The sequence below is a fragment of the Rhinolophus sinicus genome, chromosome 14, assembly GCF_057876585.1.
Source record: "Rhinolophus sinicus isolate RSI-liver-muscle chromosome 14, RSI-T2T, whole genome shotgun sequence".
Classification (NCBI taxonomy): Eukaryota; Metazoa; Chordata; class Mammalia; order Chiroptera; family Rhinolophidae; genus Rhinolophus; species Rhinolophus sinicus.
The window spans coordinates 26,288,743-26,312,817 of record NC_142514.1 but is presented as its reverse complement, the minus strand read 5'-3'; the positions used below and the strand labels follow the sequence as shown (position 1 = coordinate 26,312,817).

The 24,075-nt window shown below is 46.8% G+C and overlaps 1 protein-coding gene across 2 annotated transcripts in view; it reads left to right on the top strand.

Annotated features, from left to right (window-relative positions):
* The window catches only part of EPHA10 (EPH receptor A10), a 55,456-nt gene that overhangs the window by 7,780 nt on the left and 23,601 nt on the right, over positions 1–24,075 (top strand). Inside the window, exons 2-8 of one of the 2 annotated variants that reach the window (XM_074334413.2) lie at positions 8,058–8,093; positions 8,660–8,870; positions 10,071–10,379; positions 12,437–12,501; positions 13,265–13,946; positions 19,557–19,712; positions 20,239–20,589. In XM_074334413.2, the coding sequence (XP_074190514.2) occupies positions 10,274–10,379; positions 12,437–12,501; positions 13,265–13,946; positions 19,557–19,712; positions 20,239–20,589 (1,360 nt within the window). In that variant the 5' untranslated portion in view covers positions 8,058–8,093; positions 8,660–8,870; positions 10,071–10,273. The remainder of the gene's footprint in view (positions 1–8,057; positions 8,094–8,659; positions 8,871–10,070; positions 10,380–12,436; positions 12,502–13,264; positions 13,947–19,556; positions 19,713–20,238; positions 20,590–24,075) is intronic. The other variant, XM_088791029.1, reaches the window with a different exon arrangement.

Genomic DNA, 24,075 nt, shown 5'->3' with positions numbered 1-24,075 from the left:
TTCACCCATCCTTCAAGACCTGTTCCAAACTTGGCTTCTCTGTCTGATGCAAAAGAGCAGAAGCTGTGTTTTAGGATGCTTTATTACTCACACCCACATCTCCATCCTCACATCAATTCTGTGTCATGGGTATGGTCATTCCACATTTTACAGCTGAAGAAACAGAGACTTAGCAAGGTAGAAAGAGCCCGGGCTCGGATTCCAGCCTACATCTATCTACCTCTGCGCTTAATCACTGGGCGATGTTGTCTCCTAAACCTGGCACACAGGAAATGCCAGTAAATGGTAGCTGAGTTGTTTATGAACTGTTTCATGTGTGTTAGTGGCCCCATGACCCCAACTCACCATGCCCTGAGGCTTGGAGAGCCCAGTAGGAGCAGGAAAGCACCCCACTTACAAAGGCCCACCTGTGCCTTCCGAGACAGCATGACAAGCCAACATCATGAGCAGACCAGAGTTAGAAGGGGCAGTTGACTCAGTACCACGTTCAATAAATGTGAGGAAATAGCAGGAGATACAACCAGGGAAGAAGGAAACATACGGCAGTAGCCATCTTACAGGTTTGTAGTAAGGATTAAACAAAACAAGGCATTTAACGTGTTTGGCACAGAACCAGCAGCAAGAATTACTATAACATGAAGCAGGACATGGAATAAAGGTTCATGGTGGGTTCATTGGACCTGAGGGATGTCATCATAACAACAGGATATGATAATTAAAGATCACTCTGGTCTCCACCAAGACAGAAAGATGCTCCATCCTCCCCTGGCGCCTGTGCTCCTTCTCACCCCTTCCTCCAGATTTTAATTTCAACCCAATCCACCCAATGGAGTAATTATCCCCACCAACCCCTCTGCACATACGTACCCCTTCCCATCATGTTGCCACTTAATCCCTACCCTTAACCCCGAGAAAAGGGAGCAGTGAAATCTACGCTCAGGTTTGTAGTTCAGAGGGGAATGTAATTGACTCTTCTGGGTCATTGACGTTTCTAAGCAAGGGAGTTTGGAAGGGAGTGCTGAGCCATGCTAAGGTGCAATTCATTCATTCATGATTCATTATATATTTATTGAGTACGTGCAATGTGCCAGGCATCGTTCTAGGTACTGAACAGCTAAAAGGATAAATAAGCTTTATGCGTCCATGGAGTTGACATACACTGTCACAATGACCAGAGCAGCGACTTAGGCACGCTACAACCTCTGGCAAGGACAGTCCCCTCCATTTGCTGCTGATCCGTTTCATGCAGTGGAATGAAAGAAAACACGTGAACTGGGTGTCTGCTCATTCACCGCTCTCTCCTTAAGGGGCCGTCCTTATGCCATGTAAACCTGTTCCCGGACCACAGCTTTTTGGACCAGTAACCATCTGACCCAAGCTAGGCAGTTAGATTTTTCCCCCAAGAATTTGCCAGAATTCGCTGTGAGGAGGCAAGTTTGAAAAGTCATGCAGTCAGGGCCACAGCAGAAGCCAGAGTGGACATATGACAAGCCAACATCATGGGCAGACCAGAGTTAGAAGGGACAGATGTTATAAGTAGGTAAGCCCTGAGGGCTGAGGCGAGCCCTCTTTCTCCAAAGAGCAAAACGCAGCAACTGTGCTATAAAAAGAAACCAGAGATATTTGACCTCAGAAGGAAAGAGGAAAAGAGAGCAAGCAAAAGACTTCTTTAAAAAGGATAGAGCAGCTGCCTCAGCATCTGACAGCTTCTAGACCCAGCTCCATTTTCTACCAGGTTGTCTAGTTCATTCTTGGAAGATGTTTCCGTCCACCCGATAACTCCTCTCCCCTTCACTTGAGTAGGTTTAAATATTTCTGTCTGGGGCAGGCAGACCCTAGAGCAGTCCCCATCATTCCTGTTTCCTGGTGTTCATGCCCTTCAGAAATCCCCTCCCTCTGAGTGTGAGGGGGACCTACCTGAGACTTGCTTGTGGCCAATAGAATATGGCAAAGATGAAACATTCTGTAGATGTAATTAAGGTCCCGAATCAGCTGCGTCTGGGTTAATTAAAAGGGAAATTATTCTGAATCATGAAAAAGTCCTTAAAAGAGGGACTGGCTGCCCCCTGAGGTGAGAGACTTGTGGGCTTGATGGAGCGAGTGATCATGTGAGGAAGTACAGCTGGAAAGGAACTGTGGGCAGCCTCCAACCAACAGCCCGCAAACAGTCAGGCTCCTCAATCCTATCGCCAGAGGAAATGAATTCTGCCAACAACCCCAATGATCTGGGAAGCAAATTCTTCCCCAGTTGAAGCCTGGATGAGAAGGCAGCCCAGCCACATCCTTGATTGTATCCTATGAGCCCCTGAGCAAAGCACCCACCTAAGCTGTGCCCAGCCCTGACACATGGCAACTGTGAGATAATAAATGTGTATTCTCTTAAGCTGCTAAGTTTGTGGTAATTTGTTAGCATAACAATAGAAAACTAATACACTACTCTTCCAACCAACTTTGACTAAACAAATAGGCTTGAGATTTCTAGTCAGGAAGCATATGGTCTAGTTTCAGCTTTTCTATAGTTTTCTTGGATCCAGGCAAGTGCTTTTCCCTCTCTGAGCCTCAGTTTTTTCATCAGCACAATGGACAGTTGGACTAGTGGAGCTCTGAGGTCCCTTTCAGTTGTAATGCTCTGGATGATGTTCCTGACCACGGTCCTATTGTGGGGTGATGCCTGTTGATTCCATTTCTCTTCTCAGAGGGCTCCAAACCAAAATAAATGCCCCCGGTTGAGAGTGTGAATCCTAACTCGTTGTTTAGTCTTCCAGTCTTGCCTCCGTCCTTCCTTCTGTGGAGCCAAACACGCAGCCTCCTGCGTACTGGTCTTACTAATATGGATAACAATGTTTGCGGTAAGGGAGGAGGAAGAGATGTGTCTGAACAGTTGTCTATGGTTCATAGTCTAAACCACACTGTATGAAAGGCTACAGCTATTTCTCTTAACCCTGGATCATTCTAGGCCCTCTTCTAGGAGTTTCTAATAAGCCAAGGGAAGATACTATATGGGAGAGAAGGAAAAGAAGAAGGAGTGAAGGTTGGGGTGAGAGAGACAAAGAAAGTGGGGGAGAGAGAGAGAAAGTCAATAGATGCAATTTTAAAGACAGATGACAGACCAATTGAGAGATTATTTAGCACACTTTTCAAATAGTGTCACACACCAAGAAAGAACATATTTTCCTCTAAGGATTTGGGAAATTCCTATGTTAGAAAGAGTGCTCACCAAATACTTCATGTCCTCCCCTAAATTTCCCATTCTCCTTGCAGTTAGAATGGGGACATGTGACTGGATCTAGCCAATGATTTGTGAGCAGAAGTGTTACTTTTCAGCTGAGGTAGTTAAAAGTTTGAATGTCTCATCCATCTCCCTCTTCCCCTGTCACATGTTCCTAATGATGCAGGGTCAAGATATCAAGTCATCTTTCCCTAAGGACTGTGAATGGGGCAGAGTCCCTACGAGTTCACAATGGACATGTAATAAAAGCTAGAAATAAATTTGTTGAATTAAGTCACTGAAATTTTGGGGTTTGTCTGTTGCAGCAGCTAGCAGTTAATTATACTGACTGATATTCTTATGCTGTATTTATATCCGTGGATGCACTCTGTCTTCCATGTTCATTGCTTTATACAAATTCTCTTTTCCTGGATTCCCAGGACTCTCAGTTCATTGCTTTTTGCAGATGTGGAGGCATGGTATATATGATGTGCTTTTATATACTGGGTCTATGTTATTAAGTGCATACAAATTTAGAATTGTTATATCATTCTAATTTATTGACATTTTATTCATATGCAGTATCTAGTAATGCTTCTTGCCTTAAGACTAATTTGTATAATATTTAGTTTCACTGAGTTTCTTTTAGTTACTGTTTGTATAGTATGTCTTTTACAACCTTTTACTTTAATATATCTGTATTTTCATATTTAAAATTTTTTTAAAAAGCAGTAAAGAGTTGCTTTTTTAAAAACCAATCTTTGTCTTTTAATAAAGGTGTTCAGTCCACTTATGTTTAAAATAGCTATTTATACATTTGAGTTTCAAATATTTTTTGTATTTTTTTTCTCCCACATGTTCTATATTCCATTTTTCTCTCTTATTTTAAACCTTTTTGGGATTATTTTTATTATTCCATATTTTCCTACATTAGCTTATTAGTAACATATTTTTACTGTTTTTCCATGATTACCTTGGTGATTGCAGCATGCACTCTTGACTTTTTAAAGTATAATATATATTAATTCTTTTACCACTCCCTGTACAATGCAAGGTTCTTAAAACACTTTAACTCTATTTACCTGTTCCCATACTGTGTGCCATTTTTGTGATGTGGTTTAATTCTATACATGTTTAAAACTCCACAAGACATTATTGCTATATATAGTCACTGTTCATTTACTTTTACCCATATATTTATCCTTTCCATTGTTCTTCATTTCTTCCTACATATCCATGCTTCCTTTTGGGTTCATTTTTATTCTCTTGAAAATTCCCTTTAGTATTTCTTTTAGTGTGGGTCTGTGAATGAAGAGTTTCCTCAGGTTCTGATTGTCTGAAAACATGTATTTTTCTTTAATTTTTTTGAAGGATATTTTCACTAGGTATAGAATTTTAGATTAACTGTTATTTTCTTTTAGCTCTTTAAAGATGCCATTCCATCATCTTCTGGATTTTATCATTTATGTTGGTGAGTCAGTTGTTAGTCTTAATGTTGTTCCTGTGGAGGTAATGTGTCTGTTTTTCCTCTAATTGCTTTTAATATTTTTTCTTTGTCTTTGGTTTTCAGTAGTTTACCATGAAGTGTTTAGGTGTGGATTTCTTTGCATTTATCTTGCTTAGGATTGATGGCACTTCTTGATGTCGTTCATCAGCTTTAGAAAATTTTCAACTGCTCTGTCCTCAAATATTGCTTCTTTGTCATTCCATTTCTCCTCTCTTTATAGGACTCTAATTCCAGGTATTTAGGCTTTTACACAATGTTTTATATGTCTTTTACTCTCTTATCTATATTTTCTATTCTTTTTTCTCTCTACATACTTTAGTATGGACATTTTTTACTGACCTATCTTCCACCTCATTAACCCTAGAATTAGCTGTGCCTAATCTAATATTAGATCCCTCTATTATGTTAAATTTAGTTACTATATTTTTCAGTCCTGGGATTTCAATTGCATTCCTTCTTAGGATATCCAAATTTGGTGATTAGCTAGCACTCTACCACAATCCCAATGCAAAATCTTACTGTTCTACACAGATCTATCCCATTCAGTTACATGAACCAATAACATTTAGCTCTTGTTTAATCCAATTTTAGTTGGGATTCCAGTTACATGCAACTGAAAAATCTTAACTGAAGGTGTTGAGAAATCTCCATTCATGATGTTAAGACGGCTGCAGCAGCTCCAGGTGTCAAATACAGACATGACATGTGGAGAAGAAGTGGAATATTGCTGTTATGCATCTCTTTTTATTAGGAAGAACAACCTTTTCTAGAATCCCTAATTCAGAAAGCCAGGATTGGATCACATACCTATGCCTAAGCTAACCCTGAGACATGGCATGGGATGAGAATGATTAGCTAATAACAATCTTTATTCATCCCTGAACGTAGGGACATGGTCATCCTCTCTGAGCAAAGGACTATAGTAAATGAACATCCAAACAAAACTGGGGCTTTCTCAATAAAAAATATGAGAGGGGAGAGGTACTGGGTAGATAATCAAAAGTGTTTACTTTGCTAACAGATGTATCTATTTTCTGTAAAGGTGTGTGTGTGAGTGTGTGTGTGTGTGTGTGTGTAAAATATCATGAAAGGTATATATCAGTCTATTAACATAGTTTAAATTTTGAAATGGAACTCTGTGGGGTGGAATGAATGGATGTTTTCACTTTTTACTTACGAAATTTTTATTAGTTTATATTCCTTTGGTAATTTAAGTTTAAACAGACTGCTTCAATCTTAAAGTGGCCTCCTAGAAATGGAACTAGGATTTTTTTTAAAATAGTCAGAGAAGCATATGTTGGTGGATCCCATTCCCAGTTCTGACGCCCAGTACAGTCAGGTGCTGGTGGCAGGTTTGTTCCTACTGAGGATTTGGAAGCACAGGGTTCTCAGAACCTGATGCCACCAAATATTTAAACCATCCAACTCCTTCTCTTCACACTCTCAAAGCAGGCTTCCTATGCAAATTTTCCTATAGAGGGAGAATTTGCTGGACATGGCAATTCTGACCCCTGTGGCAGTCCCATTTCTCACAGTGTATTAATACGTTTGTTCTCTGGCTCAGATAGCAGGATAGGAGCTGAGTTAATATGATTTACTTCCCAAGCCCCCAGTATATAGTCTCTCTTTTAGTACTGTTAAGTCAAGTGTATGAGCTTGGACCATGATGAATTCACCAAGGTAAATGTCACCTCTGAGGCCACTTGGCAGCTGGCCAGCCAGCCTGCCATGATAATATTCCTGTCTCTTCAAACACATTTTATTCAGGCTCCTTCCTTTCTAGACACATTCATCTTAACCAGCTGTCTCTTTCTTTATCCCTCATTCCGTCTTTTCCTCCATGACTGTTTGTCTAATTCTGGCTCTCTCTTCCTACCTCACCACCTAACTTTCCTTTATGCTTTCCACACTTTCCTTTATCCTTTCCCTTTTTTCTTTCTGGTTTTCACCTTACTTAACCCTGGAGTTAAATAATAAAATATACCAGAACTATATGCCAAGCACTGTGCTGGGCCATATATATATAAATTATATTCTGACCTCATGATAGTTTTGAAAAGTGTTTTCATTCCTATTTTACAGAGGATGAACTAGAGGCACGTAAAGGCTATGTTGTGTTTGATAATCTAAAGGTTTTCTGTACTTAATTTTCAAAGTTAATAAATTAGATGTTTTGTGTTTCTTTTCTCTTAGAAAATGGTTTAAACATTTGTGTATAACCTCCATCTTATTTTTGCATGTAAGTCTCTTGTCCTAGAAAAGCATTCACATTGGATTTTTTTAATTTCTTTCTTAGGCTAGCAAGTAGGAGAGGGAATGAAAGAGGAAGGAGACAAATTGGAGATGCCCCTTTGAGCAGTAGGGCTTCTCATTGCTCTTTGCTCCCTCCCTGTCTTCTTTCCTAAGATCAGGGCTTGACACTGAGTTCCCTGGAACAACCTTAGTATTCTTCATGGAGGAAATTACTTTCCCTGTCCAGGCAGGCTTCATGTACTTTCTGCTTCTGTGCAAAAGGAAGAGACCAAATTTTCAGCCCCTGTATTTGTAACTTTCAGTAACTTGGAGATGGAGGTTGTGGTAAAGTTGGATCTGATCCATGGAAGACGACTTTTCATCATTTGGTGTTTCCCCCATTATCCTGGAGATAGTGTGGTAGAAGTAGAGAGAAACATGCCTTCCATCCTACCTCAGATGAGGTCTGGGAGGAGTAGAAGAGAAAACAGGAGTTTCTGGATGGATTCCAGGCCCCTCCACTTTTACCCTAGGGAGTAAGGTTGCTTGTTTCCTGGAGATTCGAATAGCTGGATCTTAGTTATAGGCTGGAATAGGCAGTGGGCCCTGGGTCAAGGATCAGACCGTGGTAGCAGAGAAGTCCCAGGTCTAATTGAAAATAGAGGATGCGAACTCTGGTGGGTTCAGCACCATGGACAGAAACAAGCCCGCCGCTGCCCGCGGGCTGATCGTTCAGCACCACAGCCTGAAAAATCATCAACCACCCTCCACCACCACCACCAACAACAACAACAAACCCACTCCCCCCGCTTACTATTTCAGGGAGGGATCTAACCCAGCCCTTAGTTGACTGGCCCCCAACACAACGTTTCAATAAACCATGGCTTAGTTTCTATCTAAGGCCCTTCTGAATTTCTTCATGAGGTGTCTATTCCTCAGCCTCCTTGTAGAGTGGAGTCCACGTTGGAGCAACTCTTATTAAGATCTGGCTGATTTGCATATATCTGCATGCACTGGAGTTTCTCCATTCTGTTTTTATTATAAATGAATCGTTCAGAGGAAGAAAAAGGCTTATTTCACTCATTTTCCTCTTCTTTCTCTCATTCTTAGGGTCTCGATCTGACGATTTCCTCGAGGTGCCTGCAGGTGTGTGTGGTGGGAGAGGGTGGGAACCAGACTCCTGACAGTCAGGGGTTTGTGGGACATCCTATGTGGCTTTCCCCAGATTATTTCCCCCATATGCTTGGCTCCTGCAAGATCCTTAGGAAGCTCATAGGAAGTCTGCATTTTATTTTAGTCAACAGGGCCAGAACCTCTGCACTGAAGTCTCTGGAGCCACAGCTGGCGCCTTAGAGACTGCAGAGGGGATGGGACCTGGTTTTGGAGAAAGGAGTGAGGGGTGGTGGAGGGAAGACTCGTTTTGAAATGAAAGGAGTCCTGGGTCTCTAAGCAGCTTCTAAAAATACCATCTCCCAGCGCTGGAGGGAGGTGGAAGGGGAAAAGCAAGCGTGAGGAGAATGAAGATGGGAAGAAGTGTGTGTGTGTGTGGGGGGGGGGTTAAGAGCCCTTCTTCAGGTAGATCTGATTTCAGACCCCCCTCCCTCCCCACATCAGCATCCAAGGACTGGCCGGATGCCACACCTCCTTCTGCTTCCTCAGCGGGCTACAGTAGTCTGAGCCCGAGCCCCTCCTGATGACCTTTCTTTTTACAGGCAAATGAACCCAAATCTTCCCAGCTATTCCTATTGCTACTGTCCAGCAGGTATATCTGTGAGCAAGCAAGTGTGCTTGTACACATACTACACAGAGAGAGCTACAGAGAGAGAGAGAGACAGAGAGAGAACATATGAAAGCAGCTTGTAAATGGCCAGTGCTCTACGATGCCAGAAAATTTCATTACACTCTGTGTGTGCTCTAAAGGAGGTATGGACGGTGGCAGAGACGGGGGTTGACCCAGGTATCCTTAGCACAAAGCACTGGTCCCAGTAAGTGTTGGTTGGAGGGGTAAGAAATACATATACATAAAATGCACAGACACACAGGCCACACAGGTCACGTAGACACAGGATTCACATTCATTCTCAAGACTTCTCCAGCTATTATTTCCTCCAAAAGGAGAGGGGTTGGGTCCCCCAAGAAAAGAGCTCTGAAAAGCCACAGGGTGGGTGGAGCTTTCTCCGTTCAAGTTCAGCCCAGATGGTGGCGCTCAATAGCCGCCTCCCTCGTCCTGGAGGGCCCCAACCCTTTCCACACCAACGCCTTAAACCCTCAGCTTGCACATAAATGACCTTCACGAGGTAGAGGTCGTGTTCCACGTTTCCTTGCGGCTTCTTCAGCTCTGGTTGAACTCTGCGAGGATTACTCCGCCTTTCTCGCAGATGTCTAGGAGTTCTGGCCACTACGCTCCTCACCAGTCCCCTGGGGTGGACGTAGAGGGATTATCAAAGGGGGGAACTCCAGGCTCTGAGCAAAATGGGGAAAGGGGTGGTTGTGAAGAGTGCTGCCTGTGTCCTCTTGCAAGAGCAAGAATCTGAGAAGTCGATCGTTTATGCAAAAATCTGCCCCTGCCCCATCCAGGCATCCACAGTTTCTCAGGGTTGCTGGTAGGGTGGGACTCTTTCCCACTTTGCCCTCCTTTCTTGAGCAGCTCCCGGGTCCGAGCTTGGCCCCTTCAACCTGCCGGGGTGTGTGTGTGTGTGTGTGTGTGTGTGTGTGTGTGTGTGTGTGTGTGAAGAGGGCGGGGAGAGAAGGGGGCGGAATTGAGCCAAGAGACACTAGGAGCCGCAGACACTGGAAGAAGCCAAGAGCTGGGAGATAGAAGAGCTCCCCTGAGCTTGGGTCAGGATATCAAAACCCTCTGCAAGTCCTGGGAACAACGGAGCTTCCAGGCTATCTCAGAGGCTGCGAGTGTCGCTGCCTCCCCGAGGCTCGCCCCTTCGTCAGACACGCCCACGTCATCTACTTCTCAGGAATGAGGGGCTATGGTTTAGTGCTCTAGGCCACCGAGGCAGCTCATCCCCTTCCCCAAGAGTCCAGCCAGCTCTCAGCTCTGCCCTACCCCCACGATTTGGAGATTGGCGGGACCCCTTCCTTTCCCCGTTCAGTTCACTGTTCCACCCCTAGCCTATGAAACCCCACCCCTTCACCCTCCGCTGGCGGGGATTGGTGGAGCTCCAGCAGCGGTGCTTAGTGATTGGTCCCGATGGATGACGGTAGCCTGTGAGATCCCGCCCCCAGCCGGCTCTGTGGTCTGAGGGCACTGCTCAGCGGTGCTGGGTCTGTCGCGGCTTGAGCCGCCGCCGCACAGACAGCTTGGTCTGCGGACCATGGAGACACGCGTCGGTCCACATCCGCTGCGCCTGTTCGTTTGCCTGATGCCACTCTGTCTCGCATTGCTTTTGGGACCAGGGAGACCCGGGACCGCCGAGGAAGGTGAGGAGACTGGTGGCTGTTCTTGGAACCTGGGATGCCAAAAGATAGGGGGCTGAAGAACCGGGGTGCTGGGGAAGGAGTCGTGTGGAGAGACTGGAATCCGTATAGGGGTTTGAAGCAAGCGGGCAGCAGGAATCAAAGAACTGGAGAGACGAGAAAAAGGTGGCTAAGCGATGGAAAGAGAGAGGCATTGAGGAGCTCTGGGGCTGGAGACCTGGAAGGCTGGGGAAGAAAGACCAGGAACCGTGGGAGCCAGAGGAGGAGGTCCAGGGGTCGGTGAGACGGACAGGTTGAGCGATTGGAGGGGGGAAGTGTGGGGGCAGGGAGAAGAAGAGAGCGCAGGAGACAGAAAGATGCGGAGGTGAGATCGAAGTATGGGGGGACGGGGTGGAGTCCGAATAGCGGGGCCTAGGGGACCACTGTGCGGCCAACAGGAGGTGGAATGCTGGTAGGCGGTGGGGGTTTGGGGTGGGGGCTGCCCGACGTGCTGATCCAGGAGGTGTCCGCAGTGCTGAATGTGAAGCGTGGACTACCTGGAGCCGTCAGCATTGCCGGTTTGGGCGGCCCATAGTACCAGACCCCCGAGTCTTGCCTCTGATTCTGAATTTGGGGGAACTGTACACTTAGTTGAATCCAGAGGCGTCATATCAAGGTGCTGAATCCTGAGGAAATGGAATTTGTGGCTTTGCCCACCGGGTTCGTCCTGGGCTGGATTTCTGACCCTTTACAATATGCAATTCTAATTTACTGTCAGTTATACTAAAATCAGGACGCCGTTGGCGGCCCTGCCCACTATCCATGATGTCTTTGGGGCCAACCCGCTTAGAGGCCCTCACTTTGGGGCCTCGTCCCTTTGCTTAAGCTCCAGATAAGTAATCTTTCAAGATTTCAGGATGGCCTGGGCTCCTATCTCTGAGCTGCTGCTGTGCTATCCAAACCTGTGCTTTTCTGGGACTGATACTGAGAAGAACTCAGACTGCTGGGATGATGCCTTCTAGGGGAAGAAAATTACTCCAAGCCTCTCTGGAACAGGAGGGGTCATGGTTTTATATATATAAAAGGACCGCTGACATTCTTTCAAAGGCAGTTGAGATGAGAGCAGCTGGAAAAGGCGCTGGCTGAGAAGATGAGAGATTTTCATTTCCCCTGCTGCTGAGAGGGTCTCTCCATTTCGTTTTCCCCCAGAGGCCCTGGAAGTCAAAGTAAAAAGGTTCAAGTTTTGTCCATCCCTGCTGGGATGTATACAGGAATCTTCTAATACACCCACTTTTGCCCTCTTCTTGATGCTTAGTTATAATTTAGGGAATCTGGGAAGGCCGGGCGGGGGGGGGGTTCACTGACAACCCCCCATTTTAAAGCCAGCCTTAGAGTACTTGCCATGTACTCTGTGGCAGGCTAAATAATGACTCCCCGCAATATGTCCACATCCTAATCTCCACAACATGTGAATGTTATCCTAAATGGCCGGAGACTTTTCAGATATGATTAAGGATTCTGAGATGAAGAGATTATTTGGATGGGCCTGATATAATCGCAATGGTCCTTATAAATGGGATGCAGGAGAAGTCAGTCAGAGGAGAAGGCAATATGATGACAGAAGCAGAGATTGGAGTGATGCATTTTGGAAATGGAGGAGGGGGCCACAAGCCAATGAATACAGGTGGCCTTAGAAGCTGAAGAAGGAAATGGATCTCCTCTCTGAAACTCCAGAATAAACCAGGCTTGCAGACACCCTGTGGACCAGTGAAACTGATTTCCAACTTCTGACCTCCAGAACTGTAAGAAAATAAATTTCTATTGTTTTAAACCACTTAATTGTGGTAATTTGTTACAGCAGCCACAGGAAACTAACACAGGCTCTTTCCCTAATCGTGTGGCTCTCCTTCTCAGGACTTGAGCTACTCACACCCCTTCCTGGGGATTTATGGAATGGAAAAAACTTGTCTGTGTCCTTTGTCACATTTGCTATCCCTTAACAAATTTGCAGTGAACTCATCAAAGGGGCCACCCTTCTGACCTTCTGGCTTTCTGGCATCTCTGTTCTCCCCTCTCCTTAGTCGTCCTCCTGGATTCCAAAGCCTCCCAGGCTGAGCTGGGCTGGACTGCATTGCCTAGTAATGGGGTAAGTGCAAACCTTCCCCCCCACTCCCCGTCCCAGGGAGATCCTGTCGTGCTCCTGACTCGGTCGCATTAGTTCCCCATGGTTACTCAGGTTAAAATGCTCCTTGGAACATGTGGAAGGCAGCAGCCCTGACTTCAAGGCAGAGTTGCCTATTAGAAAATGGTGAGTTTTCAATCAGACAGTCAAAATATAAAGTAAACTAAAATAAAATAAGTGAGGCGAGACTGGCTGTGTTTAGGAACAGAAATGTGGTCTCTGGATGGAGCCAGTGCTGGACAGTGCCTTGCACACAGTAGATCCTCCAAGCAGTGGTGTTGGTTGATGGATTGGTAGAAGAAGCAAGCCTTGGAATTCTAAAGAGGCTTGGAAACAGGGTCGGTGGGGAGATGTGGCGGTATGAGAGCAGCTTGGTGCTATGGAAAAGGCCCTGGGTGGAGAGCCAGGAGACTCCAGGCACTAGTCTTACCAGTGCCACTAACTCCACGTGCGTATCCAGTCAACTCCCTGTCCCTCTGGAGCCTCAGCTTTCCCATCCATAAAATTAAGACTTGGACTCAGTTGTCTCCAACGTGTATCTCTGCTTTGCATTTTATAATTTCAGGGGTGTGTATGGCGAGTGGGGGAGCCAGGGCGGCGAAGGTAGGAGGGAAAGGAGAATGTGAAATGACGGGGCAGGGGTGTTTCAGCTTGAGTGACCGCCGGGACTCGACCCACTGGGGGCGCCTTGGCTCTGAGCTGCCCACACCTTTGTTCTCCTCCTCAGTGGGAGGAGATCAGCGGCGTGGACGAACACGACCGTCCCATCCGCACATACCAGGTGTGCAACGTGCTGGAGCCCAACCAGGACAACTGGTTGCAGACGGGCTGGATCAGCCGCGGCCGCGGGCAGCGCATCTTCGTGGAGCTGCAGTTCACACTGCGCGACTGCAGCAGCATCCCCGGCGCCGCGGGCACCTGCAAGGAGACTTTCAACGTCTACTACCTGGAAACCGAGGCCGACCTGGTGGTTCGCGGGCGTCCCCGCCCTGGTGGCAGCCGGCCCCGCAAGATCGACACGATCGCAGCGGACGAGAGCTTCACGCAGGGCGACCTGGGCGAACGCAAGATGAAGCTAAACACAGAGGTGCGGGAGATCGGCCCGCTCAGCCGGCGGGGTTTCCACCTGGCCTTTCAGGACGTGGGCGCATGCGTGGCGCTGGTCTCCGTGCGCGTCTACTACAAGCAGTGCCGCGCCACGGTGCGGGGCCTGGCGGCGTTCCCAGCCACCGCGGCGGAGAGCGCCTTCTCCACGCTGGTGGAGGTGACCGGAACGTGCGTGGCACACTCGGAAGGGGAGCCCGGCAGCCCCCCGCGCATGCACTGCGGCGCGGATGGCGAGTGGCTGGTGCCCGTGGGCCGCTGCAGCTGCAGTGCGGGATTCCAGGAACGCGGTGACATCTGTGAAGGTATCCAGCGGGTTGGAGTGTGTGGTGTGGGAGTGTAGCGCGCGCAGGTGGCAATTTGGAAAGAGTGCCCTAGATGAAAGAGGCGGGCGGGGGGGGGCGGGCGGGAAGTGGGGACGTGGAAAAGCTGTGGGTTGTGGAGTCTTGAGTCCTGAGCTTCCAGTGGGTCCAGCTAGGGCCAATGAGTGAAGTTACTAGGAGGTAAATTTGACTCTATATAAGGGAGCCTTAGGGGCCTATATTTCAGGCACTATGATAAGCACCTCACCACACAGGTCTTCTCATTTATTCATGGCAGTAAAGTAAGTCATTATCTCTGCTTTGCAAATGAGGAGAGAGAGGCTCAGAGGGATTAACACCTCATTTGCAAAGTTAGGAAATAGGCAACCAGGATTTGAATCCAGATTGGCCCAACTCTCAAGTTCTTTCTACTATGTTGTCTCCCTATGCACAAAGAACTCCATAGCGGCCCAACTCTACCAGCTATTGGCTGCTGGGATTGGTTACTTATAGGGAGTGAGCGCTCTCTGTCACTGACAATTTGCAAGTCAGGCTGGTAGGGGGATTCTGGAGCTTGAGAAAGAGAGATTGGAACGTTGCACTAGATGACTACTAATATCCCACCCAACTCTCTCAACTAGAGTCACTGTACCCCTGGGGTACCCTCTGTGTTGGCGGTTTTGTGGATTCTCAGGTCTGTGGGAGCACCAGGAACTGACGTCTCCTTCTCGTCCCTTCTCTGGCTCTGAGGACTGAGGGTGACGATGGAGTGTGGATGTGTGCACCTAAGGGAGAAAGAGCAAGTGATGCCTTTTCTAAGCCGTGTCCTTTTCTGGGTGCCAGAGCAACTGAAATGAATCCGGCATAGTCTCAGCTCTTAAGCTCACAGTTTAGGTGGAGAGATGTAAAAATTTAAAAATCACAACAGGGTGACATACTCATATGCTCTAATAGAGGGGTTAACACAGTGGTGGGAAGACAGGGCAGGAAGTGATGGAACTTCCTTTCATTTCTTTATTCCATCATCCATTCAGTATGAATTGAGAACATAACATCTGCATTTACTGAGGGTTTATGATATGTATATACATGAATGTCGTCATTTCTTCCCTGGGGAAACTTGTGACTTAGTAAGGGATTTGGAGGAATGAACCTTCCTGAGCTCCCTAGGTAGCGTTAGGATCCGCCTCTGTGCTCTAAAGGCACCTGTTGCAACCTCCATTTCTGCACTTACCTCATAGTATGCAGTGGTCTACTTACGTGTGTTTCCACCACTGGACTAGGAACTTTGGAGCTCAGGCAATGTGTTGTATTAGTCTCAGTAGCCCCAGTGTCCATAACAGAATGTGGTATATGGTAGGTGCCCAGTGGAAATTATCAGGTAAATAAGTGGTTACCATAGGGTGTGATACATATCAACAGAGAGCCGAGAAAGCCTGGAGAAGGGAGAACCCAATCCTAAGGGTGGAGAGAGCCAGTAAGAAGGCCTTATCTTCCAGACAGCTGTGAGAATTCTGAGTTAAGAGATTGTGTGCAGAAGCATGGAGACAGGAGAGAATGTAGCATGATAGGGGCTATGCAAGTTAGCATGGCTGGAGCACAGGGCACTTGGAGGGGTGGGAGTGATGGAGCTGGAGAGGGCTAGGGGCAAATCATGAAGGACCTTGAACGCTGAGATAACGAGTTTAGACTTTATGTTTTAGACTGCTGGGGAGGATTTGAAGCAGGAATCACTTGAGGGCTCATAGGTGCTAAGGGAAGAGTTCAGAAAGGATTGGAGAAGGAAGAATTAGAGGCCAGAAGCTAAGGAAGGGAGAGGATACGATAGTCCAGAAGAAAGAGCACAAGGCCTGTAGTAGGGATCATTGAGAGATGAGGATGGATGTGATAATGAGAGAGCATCCACAACACTTGGTGATACAGGGCAACAAAGGAGTCTTTTGACTCCTATGCTTCTGGAGGATTGAGTGGACAGACGGTCATTCACTGGGGTAGCGAATACAGGATGTGGATGGACATATCAAATTTATGGTGTCCATGGTGCGTTCAAGTGGAGGTAGCTGGAAAGTGGGTCTGGAGCTCAGCAACAGAAAGAGATGCTGCTTGAAGCTGTGGGTGTGGTTGGGACAGACCATGGAGAACGTGTGGGGTAAGAAGCAGGAGGGCCAATGAGGAAGACTCACAGAACAGCTATCTTTACCGGGAAGTAGAAGAAACAGAGCCCATAAAAAAGGCAGTGGTCAGAGGTTGGAGGAGAGTGAGGAGAGTGTGATTTCATGGCAGCCAAGAAAGACGGAGGTGTCTGGAAGGGAATGGCCTACAGTGTTGGGAGCACTCAGATAAGGCAAGGATTAGACAATGTCTGCTCAGTGGCTCTGGTGAGAGCAGTTTCAGTGGAATGATGTTTTAGTCAGTTTTATTGTTTTTAGGTACTATACGGACAGTACCCTACTGCCTACACCCTAAACGGGCCGCTTTTACTGCTCCACTCCCTTGTTCTGTCACTGGGGAGAGCCAGTAGAGAAGGAACAGTGTAAGGTTAGGTGGAAGGTCTGGGAGGAGGTGAAGGGACAGGATGCAGAGTGAAAGAAAAGGAGCTGTTCTTCAGCAGGAGGCTGTTCATCCCTCCACTAGGCCTGGAAGAGAGGAGAGGGAAGATGGGTGTGAACGGAGGGGTTTGTGGGTTTGATGGCCAGACATTGAGGAAATTACTGATGGCCTCTCTTCTTCCTATAAGGTGGGAGGGAGGGCATCTGTACCAGTGGACAGCAGGACGTTGGTCTGTTTTCTTTACTGCTGTATCTCCAGAGCATAGACCAGTACCTGACTCGTAGCAGATGCTAAAATAAAATTGTTGAATGAATGGGTCAGCGGCTGGAGGAGGAGGTTTGGATCCACCAATCTGGGCAGTTGCACCACACACACACACACACACGCACACACACTCAGGAACCCAATCCCACTCCAGAGCTGTGTTGAACTCCCTCAGGCTGAGACCTAACAAAGGCCACTTGTAATGGCATCAGCTCTGCCTTGGGGAGTAGGGTGCTGGGGAGGTTGCCAAGGAAAGTTTACAGAGAGGTATTATTTTGAACTGGGGTTTGAAGAAGCAGAAGAGCTTGCCAGGACAGAAGGGGTGTAGGACATTATAGGACTGGTAGGACATAGGGCTCGTAGGTGCTAAGGGAAGAGTTCAGCGTGGCGTGGGCAGGGGAACAGCAGTGAGGAGCTGTCGGAGGGTTTCAAGCAGGGAAGTGAAATGGTCAGATCAGTATTTAGAATGTGAAGGATAATTGTCACCCCAATAAATTTAATAAAATAAAATTAAAAAAAAAAAAAAAGAAAGAAAGTGAAGGACGCTCAAAAGCCTTCTGCACCTAAGTGGAGGTCCCTCTGTAAAGGTGGATAGATGTGGAGGGGACGGAGCAAAGATGTTCTCTCCCTTTTTTGTTTTTCTCTTTAGGGATCCTGACTCTTGTCCCCCCTCTCCCAGCCACTAGAGGAATTATTGAAAGACTTTGGGAAAAACTCAGGGCATATGACCTGTGTCTTCAGATCTCTGTAGGACCGCCTTGGAGCAGAGGGACCCCAGCAGATATGTCTTCTAAGGCTCCGCAGGGCACACTGAGACCCGTGATGGGGTGGGATGAGGTGGATTACGGACAGGGAGGTTGATTGGGGCTCAACATAAGGAAGCACTTTCTAACTGCCATGTTGTTCAGCTGAGGCAGCCTCAGAAGAGGGTGGGCTCCCCTTCACCAAGTATATGAGCAAAGACTGTGGCAACTGCTAGGAAAGCTGCTGGAGGACTAGGCCAGCTGGGAGGTGAATGAGATGACCTCTGAAATTCCAACTCTGACCTTGAGAAAGAGAGGGAGGGTCTGGCAGTCAGGAGTTGCTTCCCTGGGTCTGCCCTTCAACACAAACCTCTTCTAAACAGAACCTCTCCAAGTAAAGATAACCAGTGCTGTCTCAGATGGGACTACCCATCTCTAAGACACATATCCACAGAGAAAGGGAGCCCCCAGCATTCTTTCCCTACCGCTATGAGCCCCTGCAAACAGATCGCCTCTTTTATTCCACAACAGAGGTGGGCAGGCTATGGTTATTTGCATTTGACTGAGGGTTTCTTGAAGCCAGAGAGGCATAGGAAGTGGCAGAGCTAACACTCAAACCCAAGCCTTCTGAGTCCCAGCCAGGGTCGCTTGCTGCTGCCCACCAGACTACAGACCACACACAATGTTAGTGGGTTCCATGCCTTGTTCTGAGGCAGAGGCTTCCAAAGGCTCCTGGGCTGCTGAGGCCCTGCCCAAAGCTGGGTGGCCCTGGATTCTAGGCAAGATGGAGCCTCCCAAGCCTAAGCCCTGCAGATGATGGAAACCCTCAACCCTTCCCCTCTTTTCCCAGGCAGGCTGAAAGTTCTTCCCAAGGGCTAGTCTGCATCCCTTCCTTTGTACTATGTCTTCTTGGGACTGGAGAGCAGCCAGCCTTCCATAGCCAGCTAAATTACAGGGGAGGGACAGAGAAATCCTGGTGGGGCTAGGGAGCAAGGTGAGAACCACCCAGGCTCTGAGAGGAGGGGCCAAGAGCCACTGCCTCTTTCTCTAGCCCAGCTGGTGAGAAATTTTTAAAAGTGGATGTGTAGCAGTTTCCACTTCAGGCTTGTGATGAAGGCACAGTAATTACAACCATTATTGTGTAAATGTCGTTTGTACTTTGCTAAGCAGTTTACACATCTTATCTCAGTTAATCTTCCATTAACCATTTTGAGGTAGGTATTCTACACAAGGCTCAGAGTGGTCAACTGACTTGTCCAAGGTCACACAGCAAATAATTGGTACAACTCAGCTGCAAACCCAGGATGTTCAGTGAAAAGCCTGTGCTTTTAACAACCTGTTTTCTGGGTGAGGTGAGAGAAGCAAAGTAACTGAGGAGGTGCCAAGACTAGAACCAGGGAACTTTCACTATCCCTCTTCTCTCTCTACTCTCTTCCACTTGGCTGGCCCTATTTTAAAACTGGAACCAAATGTGTGAGTTGAGGATTTATGATGCATTAACCCCAAATGGTGGAGGATGAGCTTTGACAACGTGTGTGTGTCAGAGTATTTGTGTCTGTGTAACTGGGCGTGTGTGGGTGTCTGTCCCTTGGTAACTGTGGAAGCACCTCTCTTCTATCCTCACATCAAGACTGGAAGTTTGGCACATTTTCTTCCAGTGGGCACTGGGACTGTGGCATCAGTTTACTGGGGTTGGAATCCCACCATTTACTAGCTGTGGGACATTGGGTAAGTTACTTAACCTCTCTGAGCCTTAGTGTCATTTTTAAAATGGTGATAAAATACATACTTCACAGGTTGTTGTAAGGATTAAATGAATTACTAGAAGTAAAGCACTGCTTTAGAACACGTTAAGTGCTTACTAAGGGTTAGGTAGTATGGGGTTGTTCAGTCAGGAGCTGCCACCCCATACATAGGGCAGGGAGTAGCTGAGACACCACCCCCTTTCCCCACCACAATTAGATACAACTCTCATCCTAATAAGTGCTGGCAGAAAAGGGAGGGAGAGAGAAGCTGTGTAGGAGCCCCCTCCTTCTCACATTGCTCCTCCTCGCAGCCTGTCCCCCAGGCTTTTACAAGATGTCCTCTCGGCGGCCCCTCTGTTCGCCATGCCCAGAGCACAGCCGGGCCCTGGAAAATGCCTCCACGTTCTGCGTGTGCCAGGACAGCTATGCGCGCTCACCCACTGACCCGCCCTGGGCCTCCTGCACCCGTGAGTTCCCCTCCTGAAGGCCTTACGGAGGGGGGGTGGGTAGGTGGGTGGGGAACCGGTTAATAAAGGCAGGATCGAAGTGTTGGTGGGGGCAGAGGGCTCCACACTGGGGAGGAGAATGGTGGGAGTGAGGGCCAGCGACCCCGGGTTTAAGGAGGGGAGCCTGGGGTGGGGATGGGAGCCCGGGCTTTGGGGTGGAAGAACCAGGAAAACAGGGCGAGTCCAGACAGAGGCTTGAGGTTGGGCGTCTAGACAGATCACCCCGAATGGACCGCCCCCACCTCATCTCACTCTCCAGCTAGGAAGCGGACCCCTGCCCCTATGCTATTCTCCATCCGCAAACCCCATCCTCATCCCCTCACTAACCTCCTTCCATCTCATGACCCGCCGAACCCCCCTCCTACATCCCACCTCTTCACTGGCCCCACGCCCCGTCCCGCCCCCTCGCTGGCCCCGCCCCCTCGCTGCCCCGCGCAGCTCTTTCCCCCTCACCCCCTGACAACGCGGCCCCCCTGTGCCGCCCCAGGGCCGCCGTCGGCGCCGCGGGACCTGCAGTACAGCCTGAGCCGCTCGCCCCTGGCGCTTAGGCTGCACTGGCTGCCGCCCGCCGACTCGGGCGGCCGCTCAGATGTCACGTACTCGCTGCTGTGCCTGCGTTGCGGCCGCGAGGGCCCGGCGGGCGCGTGCGAGCCATGCGGGCCGCGCGTGGCCTTCGTGCCGCGCCAGGCCGGGCTCCGCGAGCGCGCCGCCACGCTGCTCCACCTGCGGCCCGGGGCGCGCTACACCGTGCGCGTGGCGGCGCTCAACGGCGTCTCGGGCCCGGCGGCCGCCGCGGGAGCCACCTACGCGCAGGTCACCGTCTCCACGGGGCCCGGGGGTAAGGCCTCTCCGCGCCCTGGAGAGGCGTCCTTTCCTTCTCCCTCCTGCGCCTTCCCCAAGCCTCCTCTGTCCGTCCCACGGGAGCACCCCTACACCCCGCAGCCACTCCAGAGAAACCACAATTGGTGCCAACGATGCCGCAAATCAATGCACAGCGTCTCTCTAGGAGACGAAGTGACGACAAAAATCCTCAAGTCCAGTGACCCCCATCGAGGTTCAGCTCCCTTATCAATGTCAAGGGGTAGAGAATGAGGGGAGATACAGGTGACTCCTTGCCGCTGGGCCACAGAGGATGTGAGCGTTTAAGAGAGACTGCGGGAGCCTTCTGAAGCCCCCCCTTCTCCTGACCGCGCCAAGGCTTCGCCCTACACTTAACTCTGCAGTTGCCTTGTCTCTACTTTCCCGGGGAAAAAGAGGTGGAGAGCCCCTCAATCTTTTTTTCTCCCTTTTCAAAAATTTCAGTAGGAAGCAGAATCATACCTCCTCCTCTTCCGTCTTAGAAATAGAGGTTCTCCATCCTTCAGCCTCTGCAACCTTGCTGTACCCATCAGCCTCTTTCCTGGTCCTGGAAAAGAGCAAGGAAGCACGAAGGGTCAGACTGTAGAGGAGATAGAATCCACTGGTCAATCCATAATAGGCACATTTCTGAGTCTGGAACTGAGATGAATGAATAAAGACCAACAACCCTTTTATACTACATCTTCCTCATTCTTGAAATTACTGTAGATCTGGCTCTCATTCAGCTGGGGTACACCTTCAAGTTACCTTTTGCAAGAAGGATAGGTGAGTGGTAGTTTCTGTCTTTTCGTATCTGAGAAGATAGGATTGGTTTGTGACTCAACTTCCCTGTCTTTTGACAGTTGTATTGCAGAAAATCTGAGGCCAGTGTAATTTTTATTCTTTTGTAAATATATATACGTATGTATTTACAAACATACACAGATGTGTGTATAATTCTTTAACCTACTGATGAAAGTAAAATTTAACAAGTTGTCACTCTCTTTTCATTGAGTTTGACTGGAACATAGTAAAACGTTTGATGTGCACACTTTTTTTTTTTAAATTCCTGGAAAACTTTATTCAGTTATTGCTTTGAGTAGAACTTCTGATAGTTCCAATATCTCTTTTAAGAATCTTTCTAAGCCTTAGGTTGTACATCTGTTTCCTCATTCTCAAATCTTGTTACTTCCTTTATCATTTTTTAGCTCTTAATCCATTTCCTCTGCCTTTTGGGAGACATTGTCCAATTTGTCTGGTTTTTCTGGAACAACATTTCTGGGTTTTTTTTATTATCTCTGTTGTGATTTAATGTTTGCTGTTGCATTTACATTTAAAAAGTTTGTATAGAAAGAGAAAAAAGCATCCATAATTCTATTACTCAGGCACAAACAACTATTAATATCCTTCCACAATTTTTTTCTGTCTCTATCTTCATATCTAGAACTATCTACTGTAAAATCCCTTTTGTATAATATTATATGTAATACAAATTTTTTCCTGGTATTTCATATTAATAATCCTGTTGGTTTGATAGAGGTGGATTTAGAAATCATATTAAAGAAATACTCTTTTATTTCCATTTATTAATAAAAATACCAAAGTTCCACTGAGTGAGCACTGTTCTGTGTTTGGCAATGTGCGGTATGAATTTCTACATTAATTCATTTAAATGGAATGATAATCATCTCTCAAATGATGAAACTGAGGACTGAGAGGCCAAGTAAGTTAACCAGCTTGTAAGTTAACCAGCTTGTAAGTTTAGACCCATCATTGAACTCAGGTCTGTCTACTGCCAAAGTCCCTTGGCTATATAATGCTTCTACTTTTTTTTTTTTTTTTAATTGGGGAACAGTGTGTACTTCCAGGACTTGCTTCCAAGTCAAGTTGTTGTCCTTTCAGTCTTAGTTGTGGAGGGTGCAGCTCAGCTCCAGGTCCAGTTGCCAGTTGCTTGTTGCAGGGGGTGCAGCCCACCATCCCTTGTGGGAGTCGAACTGGCAACTTTGTGGTTGAGAGCCCCCTGGACCACGTGGGAATCGAACCGTCATCCTTTGGAGTTAGGAGCACGGAGCTCCAACTGTCTGAGCCACCGGGCTGGCCAATAATGCTTCTACTTTTTACTGAAAAAAAAAAAAAAAATCAGGAATGGATGTTAGTTTTATAAAATGCTTAGGGACATTTCAAGAGGACCACATGTTTTCTTCTCCTTTGACCTATCAGTATGATGAGTTCTATTAATGGATTTTTTTTCAGTGTGAATTCTCTTTGCATTCTTAGATTATACCCTACTGGATATGAGTTATTCTTTTAATATTTTGCTGAGTTAATTTGCTTGAATTTCAATATTTTTTCTATCTACATTTATAAGAGAGGTTAGTTTAGTGTTTTTTATTGTTCTTTGTCAAGTTTTGGCATTATAGTAATTCTGGCTTTGGAAGAAGAATCAGGAAGAATCTCTCCTTTTTCTTTTTTTTTTTGCTCTGGAACAGTTTAAATAGCACAATTATACATTCTTTGAAGGCATGCAAAACCATCTGGGAAACTCTCTGAGACCTGCACCTTTTCGGGGGGCAAGGTTTGATGATATTCTCAATCTTTCCATAACTTCTTGAATCAGTTTTGTTAATTTGTGCTTTCATAGAAAATCTTTGGATGATCTTTACCTAATTCATTAGCCTGGAAATGTATATGTACATGTTAAAATTTTCCTCAAGATCTGGAGTTAACTCTGCTTTCTCCTCCTTCATGTTGTGTGCTTGTGATTTCTTTTTTCTTAATTATCTTTGCCAGAAGTTAATTTTATTGATTATGACAAAGTCAGCTCTTAAATTTATAAATTCATTGCTCTTTACTTTTGTTGCTTATTTTATTGTTTTATATTTATTAATACTACTCTCCTGCTTTCCTGAAGTCTTTTTCTGAGTGAGTTCAGTGCGTAGTTATTTTTGGTTTTAATATTTTAAGCCTGTGAAGTTCCATCCAAGTATAGCTTTGGTCACATTCAGTACGTTTTTATACATAATATATCACATTGTTAGTATTGTTAGTTTTCTTGTGAGATATAATTCACATAACATAAAATTTCATATACCTTTTAAAGTGTACAGTTCAGTGGTTTTTTTTATATAGTCACATGGTTATGTAACCAGCACTATTTCCAGAACATTTTCATCACCCCAAAAAGAAACCCATTAAGAGTCACTCCCCATTCCCCCATCCCTCCAGCCCTTACTAACCACTACTCTACTTCCTGTCTCTGTATTTGCCTATTCTGGGCATTTCATGTACGTGGAATTATATAATATGTGGACTTTTGTGTCTGGCTTCTTTCACTTAGCGTAATGTTTTCAGGGTTCATTCATATTGTAGCACATACCAGTGTATCTTTTTTTTTTTAATTCATTCTTTTTTTTTTGTTGTTAATTGGGGAATATTGGGGAACAGTGTGTTTCTCCAGGGCCCATCAGCTCCAAGTCGTTGTCCTTCA